The sequence below is a fragment of the Phaenicophaeus curvirostris genome, chromosome 2 (assembly GCF_032191515.1).
Source record: "Phaenicophaeus curvirostris isolate KB17595 chromosome 2, BPBGC_Pcur_1.0, whole genome shotgun sequence".
NCBI lineage: Eukaryota > Metazoa > Chordata > Aves > Cuculiformes > Cuculidae > Phaenicophaeus > Phaenicophaeus curvirostris.
Genome location: NC_091393.1, coordinates 36,861,880 through 36,878,214, shown reverse-complemented (window position 1 = coordinate 36,878,214; position 16,335 = coordinate 36,861,880). Strand labels below are relative to the sequence as shown.

At 37.7% G+C, this 16,335-nt stretch overlaps 1 protein-coding gene across 1 annotated transcript in view; it reads left to right on the top strand.

Moving 5' to 3' along the window:
* REV3L (REV3 like, DNA directed polymerase zeta catalytic subunit) overlaps nucleotides 1-16,335 on the top strand; it is a 123,549-nt gene that overhangs the window by 76,674 nt on the left and 30,540 nt on the right. The window contains exons 13-18 of the mRNA XM_069851720.1: nucleotides 1,121-5,315; nucleotides 5,693-6,666; nucleotides 7,287-7,369; nucleotides 8,413-8,538; nucleotides 10,054-10,246; nucleotides 12,620-12,731. Of these exons, the coding sequence (XP_069707821.1) occupies nucleotides 1,121-5,315; nucleotides 5,693-6,666; nucleotides 7,287-7,369; nucleotides 8,413-8,538; nucleotides 10,054-10,246; nucleotides 12,620-12,731 (5,683 nt within the window). The remainder of the gene's footprint in view (nucleotides 1-1,120; nucleotides 5,316-5,692; nucleotides 6,667-7,286; nucleotides 7,370-8,412; nucleotides 8,539-10,053; nucleotides 10,247-12,619; nucleotides 12,732-16,335) is intronic.

Genomic DNA, 16,335 nt, shown 5'->3' with positions numbered 1-16,335 from the left:
TTTTTATTTTTCTCACCTGGCAACAAATAAATTGCTAAGCTGAAGGCAGCACGAATCTAAGATAATCCCCGAATTGTTTGTGACTTACAGTAAAGTCCCAAAGGATCCCCTGTCTGGTAAGACAGTGTCCTGCATATGCTTCCAGGTCATACAGCATGTTTCATAACCGCTATCCCCCTTCAACATTTCAGCTAAAGATGTGGGGACACAAACAAATTGCTGTGTGCCAGGAGCTCTGTAGTAATTGCCTCTTTGTGGAGGAATAAACTCCTTCAAATTACTTGACATTCATTCTGGTTTTAAGCAAGCACACAGTTGCTGCAAACCAGTTGTTAATTTGTTATACTTACCACCTGCCTGTCCTCACTTAGCCTGCAGTAAATGTAGTGGAAGTATCAGTGGAAGAGAGAGAAATCTTCCCAGGTATCATGTGATGAGTCTACACAGTACAGTTACTGCAACACATGCTGGGTGCAGCTCTGTGTAGGAATTTTAATGCATGGATATGAATTCATGATCTAATTAAATGGTGCAAGCTTCTCGAATTGGCACCTGAATATTTAGGTGGTGGTTTGCTCTGCTTTATAAAAGGGTAGGAAACTGCCTATTATTAGCACACAGGACAGTTCATACAAAGCCGTTGTTGTAAGATAGTGTTGTGGCTTTCTGTGCAATGACTTTCCTACATGCAGAACGTAATCTAAAGTTCTTTGTTTCAGACCCAATGAGTATGTGTACTTCTCAGGGACAAAGGAAGATACAAGCTTTTCTGGAAATCAGTCTGCTTGTATTTAATTATCTGGAAGTGATTTTTAGAAGTGCTTTTTCAGCAAACCAGCATGAAATCTTTGGTGACTGTATGCAAGTCTGCCATTTAGGCTAAACTGACACAACAGCTGAGACACAAATGTACTGATGACATGATTTTGATAAAGCAGCTCGTGTGCTCAGGGTCTGTACTTGTCATGATTATAAATGCAGTGGGATTTAGAAGAGGTTTATTTCTTCTTTGGATGGGAGGGCATTCAGAAAAATGTCATTAAAATGGTTAATGCCTTAGGTTGTTGGGCTTTTTTTTTAACAAGAAAACTAGAGTAAAATTACTTGTCTTCCATTTCAGACAATCCTTTGAATAATGAAAGTTCTCGAACTCATTCCTCCGTCATTGCAACAAGCAAGATGTCAGTAAAGACTTCAATCTTTCACAAAGATGCTGCTACACTAGAACCCCCATCTTCCGCTAAAATTACTTTTCAGTGTAAACACACAAGTGCCCTTTCTAGCCATGTTTTGAATAATGAAGATTTAGTAGAAGACCTCTCACAACCAAATGCAGAAACCAGACCTGAACTTTCAGTCCCTTCTCTTGCAAAAGAAAGCACTTACTCAGCAAAATACCCAACCCCTTTCAGCAATAGTACCCATACAGAAAATTCTCACAAAGAGAGTAACAAGAAAGATACTCTTCCAGTTTCTTCATGTGAAAATAATATTTTTGAGTATGAAGATGATATTACATCAGTCAGCAGACAGATACCTAGTAGGAAATATACAAGCATAAGAAAGACTGAAAAGGATGTCTCTTTTATGCATGTGGGCCGCCACATTGGCGACAGCATATTGAATAAGAATCTATTTAACTTTTCTGATTTGAGCCACTCCAAAGGTAAAATGTCCTCTGAAGTAAATGAAAAATCCAGCAGTGCAAGTATAAATAGTTTTTTTCCAGCAACAGTTACAGAAAATTGTGAATTGGTGTCTTGTTCAGGAGGGAGTCGAACTGTGGTACATTCACTTGAAAATAACACTGATGAAGGTGGCCTTAATAAGCTTAAAATTAGGTATGAAGAATTTCAGGAGCATAAGGCAGAAAAGCCAAGCCTCAGTCAACAGGCAGCACATTATATGTTCTTTCCTAGTGTTGTTCTTTCCAATTGTCTCAGTCGACCACAGAAATTGGCTCCCGTGACGTATAAATTACAGCAAGGCAACAAACAGTCCAGATTGAAGCTGAATAAAAAGAAACATAGTTTTATCAATCTCCAGGAGCCTGCAAGTGTAAATGATGTTGCATCAGTGAAGGAAAGCTGCTATACACAAGGTAATGCTTGTAGTAACGTACCTGATAAGGGTAGTGCTTTACCTAGTGATTTAGTTCAAATTCCTCTTGAGGCTTTTGAAAACAAAATGCCTCCAAGTACTGCTAATTATACTGACTGCCAGTTTGCAGATGGGTCTCTTGAAACTGAGCAGTCATTTGGATTGTGTGGGAATAAGTATACGCTCCGAACGAAACGGAAGGTGAATTATGAGACTGAAGACAGTGAATCAAGCTTTGTCGCACACAACTCAAAAATCAATCTACCTCAACCAATAGAAAGTGTTGAAAGTTTGGATGGGTCGCAGAAGTCTCGAAAGCGTAGAAAACTTTCTAAAAAATTGCCGCCTGTTATTATTAAATATATTATCATCAATAGATTTAGAGGGAGAAAAAATATGCTTGTTAAACTAGGAAAAGTAGATTCTAGTGAGGAAAGAGTAGTACTCACAGAGGAAAAAATGAACTTATATAAAAAGCTTGCACCTTTAAAGGACTTTTGGCCAAAAGTTCCTGATTCTCCTGCAACCAAATATCCTATTTATCCACTAACGCCAAAGAAAAGTCAAAAAAGGAAAGCAAAACACAAGTCAACAAAGAAAAAAGCTGGAAAACCACAAAGAACAGGTAGCAAAAATATTAAAAGAACTCTGTCTTTCAGAAAAAGGACTCATACAATTCTTTCTCCTCCTTCACCATCGTACAATGCTGAAGCTGAAGACTGTGACTATAACTATAGTGATGTTATGTCTAAGTTAGGTTTTCTTTCTGAGAGAAGCACAAGCCCAGTAAACACATCTCCACCTCGCTGCTGGTCTCCCACTGATCCAAAAGCAGAAGAAATTTTGACTAACCTGGAGAGGGAAGCTTTATTTAGTAGGATTCCCAGTATGTACAACAGCAAGACTGTTAATTCTAGTGTAGGAAAAAATAGTCGAGCAAAAACTCAGGTTAAGAAATGTAAAAAGAAATTTGCTAGCCCCACTGTATCTACCAAGAAAAAGAAAAAGATTAATCAGGCTGATAAAAAAGCAGATGATGGAAAGAAAAAACGTAGAGCAAAACAAAGGCAAAAAGCAACTGAAAAAGTATCCTCAAGAAAGCGAGTTGTACTTAAAGATGAGAAAGGAAATACATGCTCTGCTGCTGAAATGAAGTTTGTGCTGAAACGTCAAGATTTGCCCGTGATATCTTACAACTCTGTCAACTCACAGCCACTTCATAACCAGAAAGACAGTACTCTTCCTGGCTACGCAACAGGATATCTACCAGCAGCACGACTTCCTTCAGCAGCTGATGCACAAGGTAGTTCATCAGGCTGTTTTCATTCATTGATGGAAATTGATAAGCCCGTAGATGCACAGTGTTTACCTGTTCCACGAGAAGACTCTCATTCATCTCTCACATCTGCTCCTGTGGCATCTGGAAAGGAAGTACCAAAAATGAACTCTCAAAGGCCCAGGACTCAAAGTGCCGTATTTAGAATGAATGATTCTGCTCTCATTCAAAACATATTTGATCCATCTAATCACTCAACTCAGGTACCACAGAATGTATGCATTTCAAAAGATAAGACTTCTGCAAAAGTAGAAGAGATAAAAAATTTGCAAAACAGATATTTACCACCAGCTGGGAAATTAAATGAAGCTCGTGATTCTTTGGACACAGTGAAGATGGATCAGTTACATGTCACTAACTATTTGCATTGTAAAGACAATAATCAACAGCAGATTTTTTGTTTACCAGAGGCATCCAAGCATTCTGATCCCTGTTCTATTCTTAAGACATCTGAGGAAAGCTCTGGGCCACTTCAGTTGCCCAAGAACTGTTTTGTAACATCTTTGAAGAGTCCAGTGAAACAGTTAAATTGGGATCAAAACGAGAGAGGATTTATTTTTGATATGTCACATTTTAAACCTGAAACAGTAAACCAGAGGTCTGTTTCAGAAGCAACCATGCAACCAAAACCCATCTCTCAGTATAAAAACAGAACTATAGTGGCCCCATCAGCGTTCAGTGAAGGACAGTCTGGCCTGGCTGTTTTGAAAGAGTTGCTCCAGAAGAGACAGCAGAAAGCTCAGAATGCAAATGTTACACAGGAACCACTACCAGCTAAACCACAGCTGAGCAGAAATATACCATGCCCTCTTGAACAGAATAAAGCAATCAAAAGATCACGGTCAGTCACATCACCAAGAAAATCTCGTGCTCCCAGGAATACAAAGCCTAAAGAAAAAACACCAAAACTTTCAAAAAAGGAGTCTTTAAGTCAGCAGATCACTGGTCGCATTGATCACTCTGTGTCTGACAGCCCCATTTTTTTTTCAGACCCTGGTTTTGAAAGCTGCTACTCGCTTGAAGACAGCTTGTCTCCAGACCACAGTTACAACTTTGATATTAATGCTATAGGTCAAACTGGATTTTGCAGTTTTTATTCTGCAAGCCAGTTTGTCCCAGCAGATCAAAATTTGCCCCAGAAATTCTTGAGTGATGCAGTTCAAGATCTTGGTTCGGGACAGACAACAGAAAATGATTTTCTGTGTCATAATGACCAAAAATCTGAGGAAGAAAAGCAGCATTCTTCAAGCACAAATAAGTGGATAAGGTCCAGTTCCCTGAGCCCTGAGCTTTTTGAGAAAACCTCACTGGATAATAATGAGAACCACTGCCATAGCCAATGGAGGAAAAATGTTCATCCTTCAACTTCTAGACCTAATTCCATCGATACCTCTTGTACGCAAGAGACGGAGGTCTGTTTAAAGGAAAAATTCAAATTGAATAGAAATACAGTGAATAAAGAGAGATTTCTTAATCTTCCTCAGCCAACCAGCGCAGACTGGATTCAAAGCCACATTAGAAAAGAAACCACTTTTGAACCCTGTCAACCACTTGATTCAGTTAATACCTCTTTTACATCTGTATTGTCTTCTCCTGATGGTGAACTTATAGATGCAGCTTCTGAGGATTTAGAGTTATATGTTTCAAGAAACAATGAGGCATTAACTCCAACTCCAGATAGTTCACCAAGATCAACCAGTTCTCCCTCACAATCAAAGAACGGAAGTTTTACTCCTCGTACTGCTCATGTTCTTAAGCCTCTCATGTCCCCCCCCAGTCGTGAAGAAATCATGGCAACTTTGCTCGATCATGATCTTGCAGAAACAATTTATCAGGAACCATTTTGCAGCAATCCTTCAGATGCTCCAGAAAAGCCGAGGTACTGTGTTAAATGCATTTCTGTCTACATACGCTTGTGATTATATTAAATTAAATTTATTTCTGTAAACAATTTTATGCTGTTGTGTGGCACAGATGCATGAAAGATCCCATCTGATATGCATACATTTGAAGTTGAAAATATGGTGCTTCCTGTGCAAATACCCATTTTCATTCATGACACTTTGTTTTTTTTATTGCTTGTTATTATTGTAATAAGTGGGAACGTGCCTGCTTGGTTTGTAAAAGAAAGATACTGCCCACAGGAGCTGGATAGTGAGAAAACTAGTTGTCAGTGCTCTTCTTGTTATATCATCCCGAGGACTGCCTGCAATGCAGTTCAGAGCAAAACTATAATTCAAACTCTTCTCTTAACAGGGAGATTGGAGGACGGCTTCTGACAGTGGAAACTAGACTTCCAAATGACCTGCTTGAGTTTGAGGGGGATTTCTCATTAGAAGGTCTACGACTCTGGAAAACTGCATTTTCAGCAATGACAGAAGGTCCTAGACCGGGCTCTCCTCCCCGTTATGGTCACTCTCCTGTTAATAAAAGAGAAAGTAATAGCCATAAAACTAGTGAAGACAAAAAAATAGTCATAATGCCATGCAAATGTGCTCCAAGCCAACAGCAAGTTCAGATATGGCTTCATGCCAAAGAAGAGTATGAACATTTCAAGAAACTGCCTAAGAATCATCCTGCTGAGCTGGCAAAGGCAGCTGAGAATTTCAGCTCTGCGGTATTGTCTGAAGAGAAATCTATAGAAGTAGTAAAAGCAGATAAAAGTCTGGATTTATCTAGCCTGGAAGGTGAAAGACTTATTGCGCCTACAAAGAATTCTGCTTCTGCAGAAACTACAAAAACACAAACCAAGGAAACCTGTGATAAGTCTATAAGCACTATTGAAAATTCCATATATGCTAAAAATGACATAGACTCTAATAAAAGTCTATCTGAAAGCAAGGCACTTATTACTTCAACACTAGAACATAATGAGGAGGAGGAGGAGGAAGATTATTATGCCAACTACAGTTCACCAGATTCTCTGGTACTTCCTCCTTGGCAGCAAGTAGCATCTCCAGATCTCAAGCAGCCCAATTCAGAAGAGACAGAGTGGAAAAGTCAGGCTGTTATTTTGTCTTCTGTGGAAAGAAATGATGTCGTACCTGTTGGTGCACAATACTTGCCATCCACCCAAGAGGATATTAGTACATCCTTTGACACATCACCGTTTCCAGTTAATGAAGACCCTGGAAATTCTGAACCTATTTGCCTACACAGTACGCCCGTTGTGCAGAATAAAAATCAAGATGGAGTACCTGAAGTTCTTGGCATTACTCCTTTATCCACAGGTAAATCCATTAAGTGATTCTAATGATACACACACACAAAAAAGTTCTGAATGTGATACTATATTTCTTTTGACATAGCGAGGAAGGAGTTACATCTCCACAAAAATGTATTTAAAACTACTTTTGGAAAGGAAAATGCCTGTGCATTATTGATGTTAAAGTAACTTTTGAATTATGAAAAATGTCTAGAGGCAGGACACCCTTTTGCTCCCTGGTGGTCTCTAGTTTTTGAACTTTGAAATGCCTTTTAAAAAAATTAATTTAGAAATATACCTTATTTTGGGGATTTTGAAATCTTGTTGGTTGTATTGTTTATATTTTTCCAAACGTAATCTCGGAGTAGAGTGGGAATATCATTGGAGTGTTCAAGGTGATAATTATGTGAAGTTTGGTAACTTATTGGTCCTGTACTGTGTGTTCCTAAGTGTCTATAAATACCAAATCGTAATAGTTGTGCTTTGAATCAGACAGATGATAAGGTTCTATTTGGCTTGTATACTTATATATAAAATATGTGTTTATTGTGGTAACCAAATACCTCTGGTTGGTTCCAGCATGTTGTTTAATTTCTAGACAATATTGTTGAGGCTAAGCAATTTTTTACACATGTATGTTTACAGAACGAAAAGCCCAGAAACTGAATCACAAGAGGGGAAAAAATACCGATGGTCTTAGAAGAGTGCTTCTAACCACACAAGTGAAGGTAAAATAAGATTTTATGGTTTTTTATTATGCCATACATACACATCTCCATTCTCTTCCTTCTGTATTGTTTTTTTCTCATTTGCTCTTAAGCTCTTGAAAATGCATTTAAAGTGGTAGTGTGCAATAGCTGTAGAATCTATACACTCAAAATTTGGAACAGTAAATAAGTTTAATTTGCAGAAGAGGAAAAAAGTTGGATATTGAGAGTATGTTCTATGTTTTAGGGTAGTGAGATGCTAATAAACACTAAAGAGAGACCACATAAGGATTTTGTCTTACCTTTTTACTTAAAACACCCTTTTAAGTTCTATTTTGATTTCCTTTTCTTATATGTGTGTGTGTGTATACACATAGACGTGTATGTTTGTGTGTCTCTGTGTATTAATTTTCAGACAATGTTCCAAGCGTTGTTGGAAAGCAGTGTAGGCAGTGACTGGCACTGGTATGCTGACCAAGTAGAAAGGGGAGGGATCACATTAAATTATTAGACTCATGTTTTCCCTGAATGGTGTTTCTGCTCAGAAAACAGAAAGGCTTGCTGTGTGCATTACTGAAATGACCCAATAGTCTTTTATTTTGTTCTCAACATACTGTTACTCACTTAGCTCTAGTGGTTCTTAAGTGTACCCTAAATTCAGTGCCTTAAAAACTGGTGACTGAAATAGAGGATTTTGGTGAATTGTTGCTCAAGGAAGAGTAGAGATTTGCTGGTTCCTCTGTTCTCAGGCTTCTAAGAAAGCAAATACGTGTGGGTTTGAGGGGTTTAGTTGTGTTTTTTGTTTTTAAAAGTATTTCAAATTTGCTCTTGCTTTGCTATGAGGTTTCATTAAAATTATTCCTAAAATGCAGAAATATTCAACTGTTGTTTCCCTGTTGAAAAATGAGGTAGTGAACACTTTTTTTTTTTAGTATTTGTAGTGCAGTGTTTGCAATTTCACTGGTGAATTTGCATTTAATATTGCGTATGAACTTTGCAACCTGTATTTTTTTCAATATTATACTGTGCGCTTTTTTTCCCCACCTCGCTCTCCTTCCCTCAAGAATCAATTTGCAGCCCTCGGTACTCCAAAGAAAGAGACTTCTCAGATTGAAGGACCATCTTTAAATAACACTTACGGTTTTAAAGTCAGTGTGGAAAACCTACAGGAAGCAAAATCTTTACATGAGGTAACTGTTACGTGTTATTTTATAAAATGATAGACCAGTTTTATAATGGCAGAATTAAAAGATCTTTTCCCACATGGTTGCTGCCTGTCTTAATCAGTTTGTCACGTCTGCAGCTTTAAGTAGTTGCTCTGCTAATTTCAGCTTGATCTTCAAGTGCTTTATTTAGTAGTATTGCAGTATTTTTGTGTAGAAGTTAATAAACCTTCCTTTAAAAAGCAAAAGTAAGGGGAAGATCAGAAGGAAGAAACAGTAAGTCTTCTATAAACAGATTACTGGAAAAACTGGTTGACTAACTTTCCTGGGTTGTTTCCTTAAGAAACAAGGCATCTGGCATCATTCGGTCAGGCCCTCATAGTATCTCTGCATGCTGCCTTCTGAACCTGTTGGTTGGTTTCAGCTGTATTTAACAAAGTAGTACAGGTCTCAAAGAGCATTTCTACATATTTTATGTAGATCAGTGGTTGGTCTGTGAAGAGAGATCAAAATTGGTGCTGGAGAAAGGAATGCAATGTTAACACAGTAGCACTGTGTTTGGCTGCTAACTGGCCAGCCAGCGTGTCTCTGCTCCCAGAGTCTCTGCAGCTGTTGACCAATTTACAGATGAGATGAGGAGACAGAATTTTTATGTGCTGAGTAGATGACATACAAGAAGCCACAAGAAACTAATGATTTTGCAGGAAATTGAGATAGAGGTTGATAGTAAAATTTCATTTCAGTGATGGCTATAATGATTTAGGATGCAAATCTAGAGGAAATCAGCTGCCCGCAGGGCAGCTTTCGTACTCCAGAGGTATTTGTAACTTTTCCTTTGTAATCGCTTCAGTTTGCCCTTTAATCAACATTAGCAACTATATTATGCAAAACAAGAGCAACAACATAGCACTGAAATAGCATTAAATACTGCAGTATTTATTGTGGAGTCAGAAATTCACAACACAGGGATCAGCATTTTCTTCACGCAAACAATTCTGCAAAAAGCTGTAGCAACATGGTGTGGAAGTTGATTAACGCAGGTGAAGGAAAAGTGAGGTATTTTCTATATCGTCCTGCAGGTGACTTAGCCTTCATGCTTGTTTGCACATCTCAGGCGAGGGAGGGAAAGGAAAATAAAGACCAACAATAATTCCTTGTTCTTTATCAGTTCAGAAACTTAATTTAGCTCAGTGTGCAAAACTGTTTGAAAATACTACAGGGTATTGCGGTTGTTGAGCATTTCTTTTTGTATTTTTTGCTTTTGGTAGAACTCAGAAATGAATACGAAATTTTAATACTTGAGTATAAAAAAATGATCAATCTATTTTTATAAGGCAATACTTTCTGAAAAAAAAGACCCACAGATGCATGCTTAATAACTTCTGTTAATTTTCAGTTGTGACCTCTTAGTTACAACATAATATGAGAATATAAATGTCTGCAATTTGTATATTTGCACTAATAATCTCATCTTTTTTTTTTTTTTTTTTTTTGAAGAAAGCTCAGAAACACACTGACTTTATTGTATCTGTTTGTTGGTAGGTCCAGCACCTTACCCTCATCAGTATGGAGTTACATGCTCGAACCAGACGAGATTTGGAACCAGACCCAGAGTTTGATCCTATCTGTGCTTTATTCTATTGCATCTCATCGGACACAGCACTGCCAAATACTGATAAAAAAGAAATCACTGGTGCTATAGTGATTGATAGAGACAGGACAACCTCAAGCCAAGGTTCCTATTTCTTTTTTCTTAATGTGTTTTATAAAAATGCTGTTTCATAGTAATCGAACAGTAGCAAACAAAATATAATTGAGGATCTATATTACTATTAAGCTCATTTAATATTGTCTTGTTGACTGTTGGATGAATGGCCATATTTAACATAGAGTTTTCCTGCTTATATCTTCCAAAGAACTATTGCATGGGCTGTAAACCACAAATAGCATACGCATGTGCAAAATATTTATGTTCACATACTTGTGGATAAGCTCCTGCAGTGTTCTAAAAGTATAAAGAGGAAAACGTGCCTTTAGTTTCCTACTCGAGTTGCTGGATAGCTACAAGTAGAAAATGTTAAAAGCGAGACAGTATGTTTTATATTTTACTTAAGGGTTATTTTTGTGGTTTTATCTGATCCTTTTAGGATCTAAACAGGGGCCCTTATTCTATTGTACCTTTTTGGCTTTGTTTAGACCAGTGATACTCAACCTGTGGCTCTAGAGCCGGATGTGGCTCTTCATGGCCCTACAGGCGGCTCTCGCAATGTAGGCATCTGATCGGCGCTCCACTCTATCAGGCAGCGCGGGGAGCACTGAGCAAATGGACCAGCAGTGTGGGAGTCGCTGAAGTTCCCCCTCCCATAGGGGGAAAGAAAAGGAGCTGCTGGGATCCCCCCACAGGTAAGAGTAGAGATCACCTCCCACCCAGCAGCCGTGGGGCAGAATGGGGAAAAACTCACCCTTTTGCCCTTTACACCCCTCCACCTCAATCCTTCATAGCAGCCAGAAGGGGTTGAAGACAGAATGCTGCTGGGAGAGAGGATGCTGATGTGTCATGTCGTGATGTATCAATATGTGATGATGCTGAGGCAGCAGCATCACACATTGAAGTGTCATGATGAAAAAAAAAAAAAATCACACCGTTGATACTTGATTTTTATGGTGCTCTACAACTCCATTTAATAAAGAAGTGGCTCTCCAGCTGTTAAAGGTTGAGTACCACTGGTTTAGGCTAGTAAAAATACCAACCGAGCAAAAAGAAGTCCTCTTTCTTTCTGGGTTTCTTTGGCATTGTGAGTGCGTATTAAACCACAAAATACTGTCTAAAACTTAAGTGTGGGCAAAAAACTACCAAAAACAAATTTAGCATTAAAGCAACAGCTCCTTCTTTTACCAGTTTATTTTTCAAAGTATTGTAGATATTATATCATGTTAAGCTAAGTTCTTATTATTCTTAGTGAAGTTTTTTCTGATATTCTAAGCTTGTTATTATCTTTAAAATTATGTCCATTAGCTTACTGAGATTTTCCACTGTATAGCCGCTATGGCTCCCTAGGTATGTGCCACTGATAAATTATCAAGACAAAGCTCTCTTTACAGAGGTCCAATGATATCTTGAAAAAACAAAAGGTTCTGATCTGGTTTTGTTAGTGAAATAAAATTACGTGTTTAAATGTTATTGTGACATTCCTTGCTCTAATTGATGCGTACTATTAATATTTTCTTGGTTGGAACTTTTTGAATTCCCTGTGGAGTGAATTAACATTGAGATATACCTTTTTTCCTCATTTTTGATAATTGCTTTGTAAGTTACAGTATTCATTTTAACATTTATTTCTGGAAGCCCACTTTTTTAATTCATATCTTAAGAATGTGTCAAAGTAGAATGCCTTTTAAAATCTCCAGATTGTTGGCTTAATCAGAGATATTTTACTATGTTGTACAGAAAAAAAGAAAAGACAGTGTGTGTTGCATATTATTCATTTAAAGAAGGTTTTTTTATACGGAAGGCAAGTGCTGAGTTCCTGCACGCGTACAGATATAGCTATTATTGACACATTATCAATGTAGACACTCTTAATATGCAATTGCTTGTGCTTTTCTATCAGTAACTTAGCAATGTTTTTTTTAAGAAGTATGCTGAAAAAAAATGTATTATGTTAAGTAGCATTTTCACTCTTGAAAGCATCTTTCAAAGCACTACTCCAAGCTAGCAATTAAAATGCATATTTTGCTTGAAAACACTGTGAGCCGTCATGGTCTTTTACTGTTTCTTACTCAAAAATAATTTTGTAATAGCTGGAGTCTTGTACGTGTAAAAGAGGAAATATCTCTCGAATCAAATTTATTTATATCTGAGAATTTGTGCAAGATTACCACTATGGTAGAATTTTACAAGGTGAAAGGAACAAACTTTTCCACCCAAGAGGAACAATATAAGTCCATGGAATTAAATGTGTAATAATTAGTGTTAAATATAAAAATAGGTTGTATCTAGTATTACTTTGCAGTTTTATGATTTATTCTAAAGATATATTGTTGACTGAAGTCATTGAATTCCTTCTAAATTGTAATGATTTTTTTTTTTTTTTACTTTATTTTCTAGGGATCAGAGACAAAGCCCCCTTGCTCACAAGATCTGGAGTTACAGGACTAGAAGTCAGTTACGCTACTGATGAAAGAACTCTTTTCCAGGAAGTAGTGAATATTGTAAAAAGGTAGCATATCTGTACGTTCTGCTTTTATTTTTCAGGCTTGATACAGCAGATTTAGTTCCTTCAACCCTTGCCAGTTTCTCAGATACTGATTTTTTTTGTTGTTGTTTCCCTCAAAGGCTTATTTCTAGAGTGGACAAGCATGATGGTCTTTTGAATAAAAATACTTTTTGCTTTTCCTTTTCTCTGACAGCAAGAACATTCAGATCCTCTTAAGCAGCTGAGTTACAGTCTTGAAAGTAATCAGCCATATAAATAATCTTTAATATACATCCTTTTCTGTTAATCCCAGAATTCATTACACATCTCTCTCTCAAACTCTCAGTAGATATTAACTGTGCTGAATGCTATAGAAAACCCCTTAGATGGGAAGAATTCTTCTAGGGAAGACAGAAAAATCCTGCATGATACTGAAACTGCTATGGATGGATTAAAATAACCAGTAGTTGAAAAATCGCTTGACTTCATTAGTTTTGTCTTCTCTGAATGGAAATCCCCTGCTCCATCAGTCTTGGAAAACTGTTGGTTTTCCCCATCTTCACTAGGGCTGGAAACCTGTTTGATAGCCCTCTCAGCTGGTGAGTAGGTGGAACCACAGACGTCTCTCCAGGCCCTACTGACAGAGTTGCAAAGCTGTAAGATTGCAAGGAAAAATACAGAGATTTAAACTATAAGTCACCCCATGGAATAGAGGCACAAGAAAAAAGTGTGTACTAGGCAGAGTACATTTGCAATTCTTTCTCTCTCCAACCAGAAAACTTCTGATGAGAAAGACATTGACCAACCCCATGAAGCCAGAATATTAAAAGAGTTGCTGAATGCAACCAACACAGGGTGGGTCCTGACAGAGCAGCAGATCCCTGTTCAGAGAAGACAAAATTCAGGTAAGGAACACAATTTTGTTTTTCTCTTTCTTGGAAATCTAGTGCTCCATCAAACTTAGGAATAATTACTAAGAATGAGAAGCTGCAAGTGAATGAAGAAGTCTCCACCAGTTGTGTGGAAGTTTAAAAGGTGATAGTACATAAGGAGTATGAGAGAGAGAACTTAGCAGTTAAACTGTGTATTTATCACCGAAGAACAGAAGTCCACATCTGTACATATTGAAGACATTATGGCATCCAAAAAAGCATGCAATTTTTGTAGCACTTACAAGATGGAATGTACAAATCGCCAGGTTGCTGACTGAGAAATCTCTTTTTAAGAGATCTTCTCTTTCAACACTGTGCTACCATGCCTTTTTGACTCAAGAACTTTATCTTCAGAGACTTGAGTTAGTGAACTTGCATCCCTGGAAGAGAAAAGATTGGATCTGTTAATGGAGAAGCAAACTGCTGTCATCGTCTTGATCTGCTTCCCTCCCACTTCTGTGCAGTATCACTTAGGAAATCAGACTACTGCTGAACTCTCAACCAACACATTTTTAAACTGGGACCATATCTACAATCTGCAACTGTCTTCTCCCTTTATTTTCTGTGGCCTAGGCAAAAGAGAGTTAAGAAAATTTGCTGGAAGAAGTGTTTTATATATTTTAAGCACAAAACAAGTGTCTAAGCCTAGAGTAACTTTAAATGAAGGAAAAAGTATGGTAAAACTACTTGATTAAAAAGTAGTGGACTGCAAAAATCTTCCTCAGTGGGAAGTGAACAAGCACACACAGCTTCAATGAAAACTTTCAGCATCAGGAATTATTTTTAAAATTTTTCTGTTGCTATTTTTAATGTTACTTTTTCCAGTGCAAGCTAGGTACTCTGGGTGTTAGGGTAAGTGAACTTAATTGTATGTCTGATAGAAAGCAATTGGGCCATGTTTAAGAAGCACAACCACATGGGGTTCGTGGAAAAAAAAAATCAGTCACCTTAATTTATCAGCGGAGGACCATATGAGTATCTTACATACTGATGTGTGCATGTGGCTAGAGGATAATAGGTTCTTGTGACCAAATAGCATGCCCAGCGTGACTGCAGCTTCCTTTTGGTTCATATTCTTGGCCTCTTTGGCTGTCGGAGAGAAGGGCGGAAGAGTGAAAATAACAGAATGACAGAAGAGCTGTTCAGTCTTGATTGTCAGTACCAAGAATAGACTTTATCAACTTGGTGCACTGAACAGAGAGTACCTCAGCTGTGGGAGGAATTGTTTTATACAGTCCAATTGAAGAAATCTTTTTCCCATTTCTTGTAATTCTCTTACTAATTGGCCTAATTTTTGCTCTTATTTCATGTGTGAAATTGTGGAGCATACTTATTTGTTTCAAGTTCCAGCCTTCTACTTCTCCATTTAGGCCTTTTGTTTTTCTTCTGTTCTAGTTATTGAAAATAAGGACTGATTGATTCTGTCACTTCTTGTCAGTAGATGTAAACTCTGGAAGAGCACAACAGAGAATTCTTGACCACTGCTTTCAGCAAGCAGATGAGGGGAAAGGTCATTCCTGGAAAACTTATGACTTCCTCCAATACTCTTAGCTCATTAGTCTTTTTTTCCATCAAAAAGCTGCAAGTGTTTTGTCTTCAGACAAATGACCCAGAATATCTACACAAGTAGTCTTTATAATGTACTAGTTGATATTGAGGAGCGCAGGTGCTGAAGCAAAGAGTAATAAATTAGTGAAGGTTTAATACTGGCTGGTGTTTTATTCTTGGGCTCCACTGCTAGGCTTTGTCACTGGCTTTTCCCAAATTCAGCTGTTTATAGCAGACCTAAAGTAACTCTGTTTCATGTTCACTGAAGATAAGTATTGCTCCAGAAAGTTCACTGGAATTGATGAGCTGAAGTTGGATTCAGTTACACCTTCACTGTGAAGTTAAGTGTGTGCTAGATCTGAATGACCACAGTAATACCAGGTTAAATATTCTTCTGTGTTGTCTCCAATTAATTCCGGGCAGTTGGCAAATGAAAATAAATCATCTTGAGATCTGTAGACCAGAAGAAGACCTGGTTGTTTCTCTGGAATTGTGATCTGTGGATTCATCTATCCTGAAAACTAGGAGATTTGTCCAAATATTGAGGGGAATAAGCACCTTTATTTCTTGGAGATTATTACTGAGAGGGATTCAGCAGTGAAATGAGAGTATTTACAAGTGTGAGTATCAAAATCTATGTAGAGACAGCTAAAAGAATACACATCATTTTAAATGTAATTTGAGACTTCTCTTTAATTCTGAAAGTTGTTGAAATACTGAGCTGCTTGAGGGTTGAGAGGCAGGGTACAGTTTGAAAGGAAGAGTCATAGAGGTGAGTTTGGAGAAGGCAGAGAAGAATGAACAACATGGATTTGAAAAAAGAAAAGCATAATTCAAGTGGGTTTTGGTCCTCTGACAACCATCTTAAAGTTTGAGAGGAAGCTTCACCTACATAGGCCCAATTTTCTCTTCTCTGGTAAGCTTTCCTCTGACTCTAAACAAAAATTAGGACTTTGGCTCAAAATTGGCATAAAACAGCTGAGAATCTTCCTCCTTCCATCCTATGCAGCCAATTTAGATGTTCTGTAAGCAGAGAGACAAACTGTAGTCTCTTTCAAGTTGTCGTAGGGGAAATTATTTTTTTTTTTTTTCCCTGAAATGGAACCTGTACCTGTATTGCTGGATCCCGTAATGCTGCCTAAACAGCC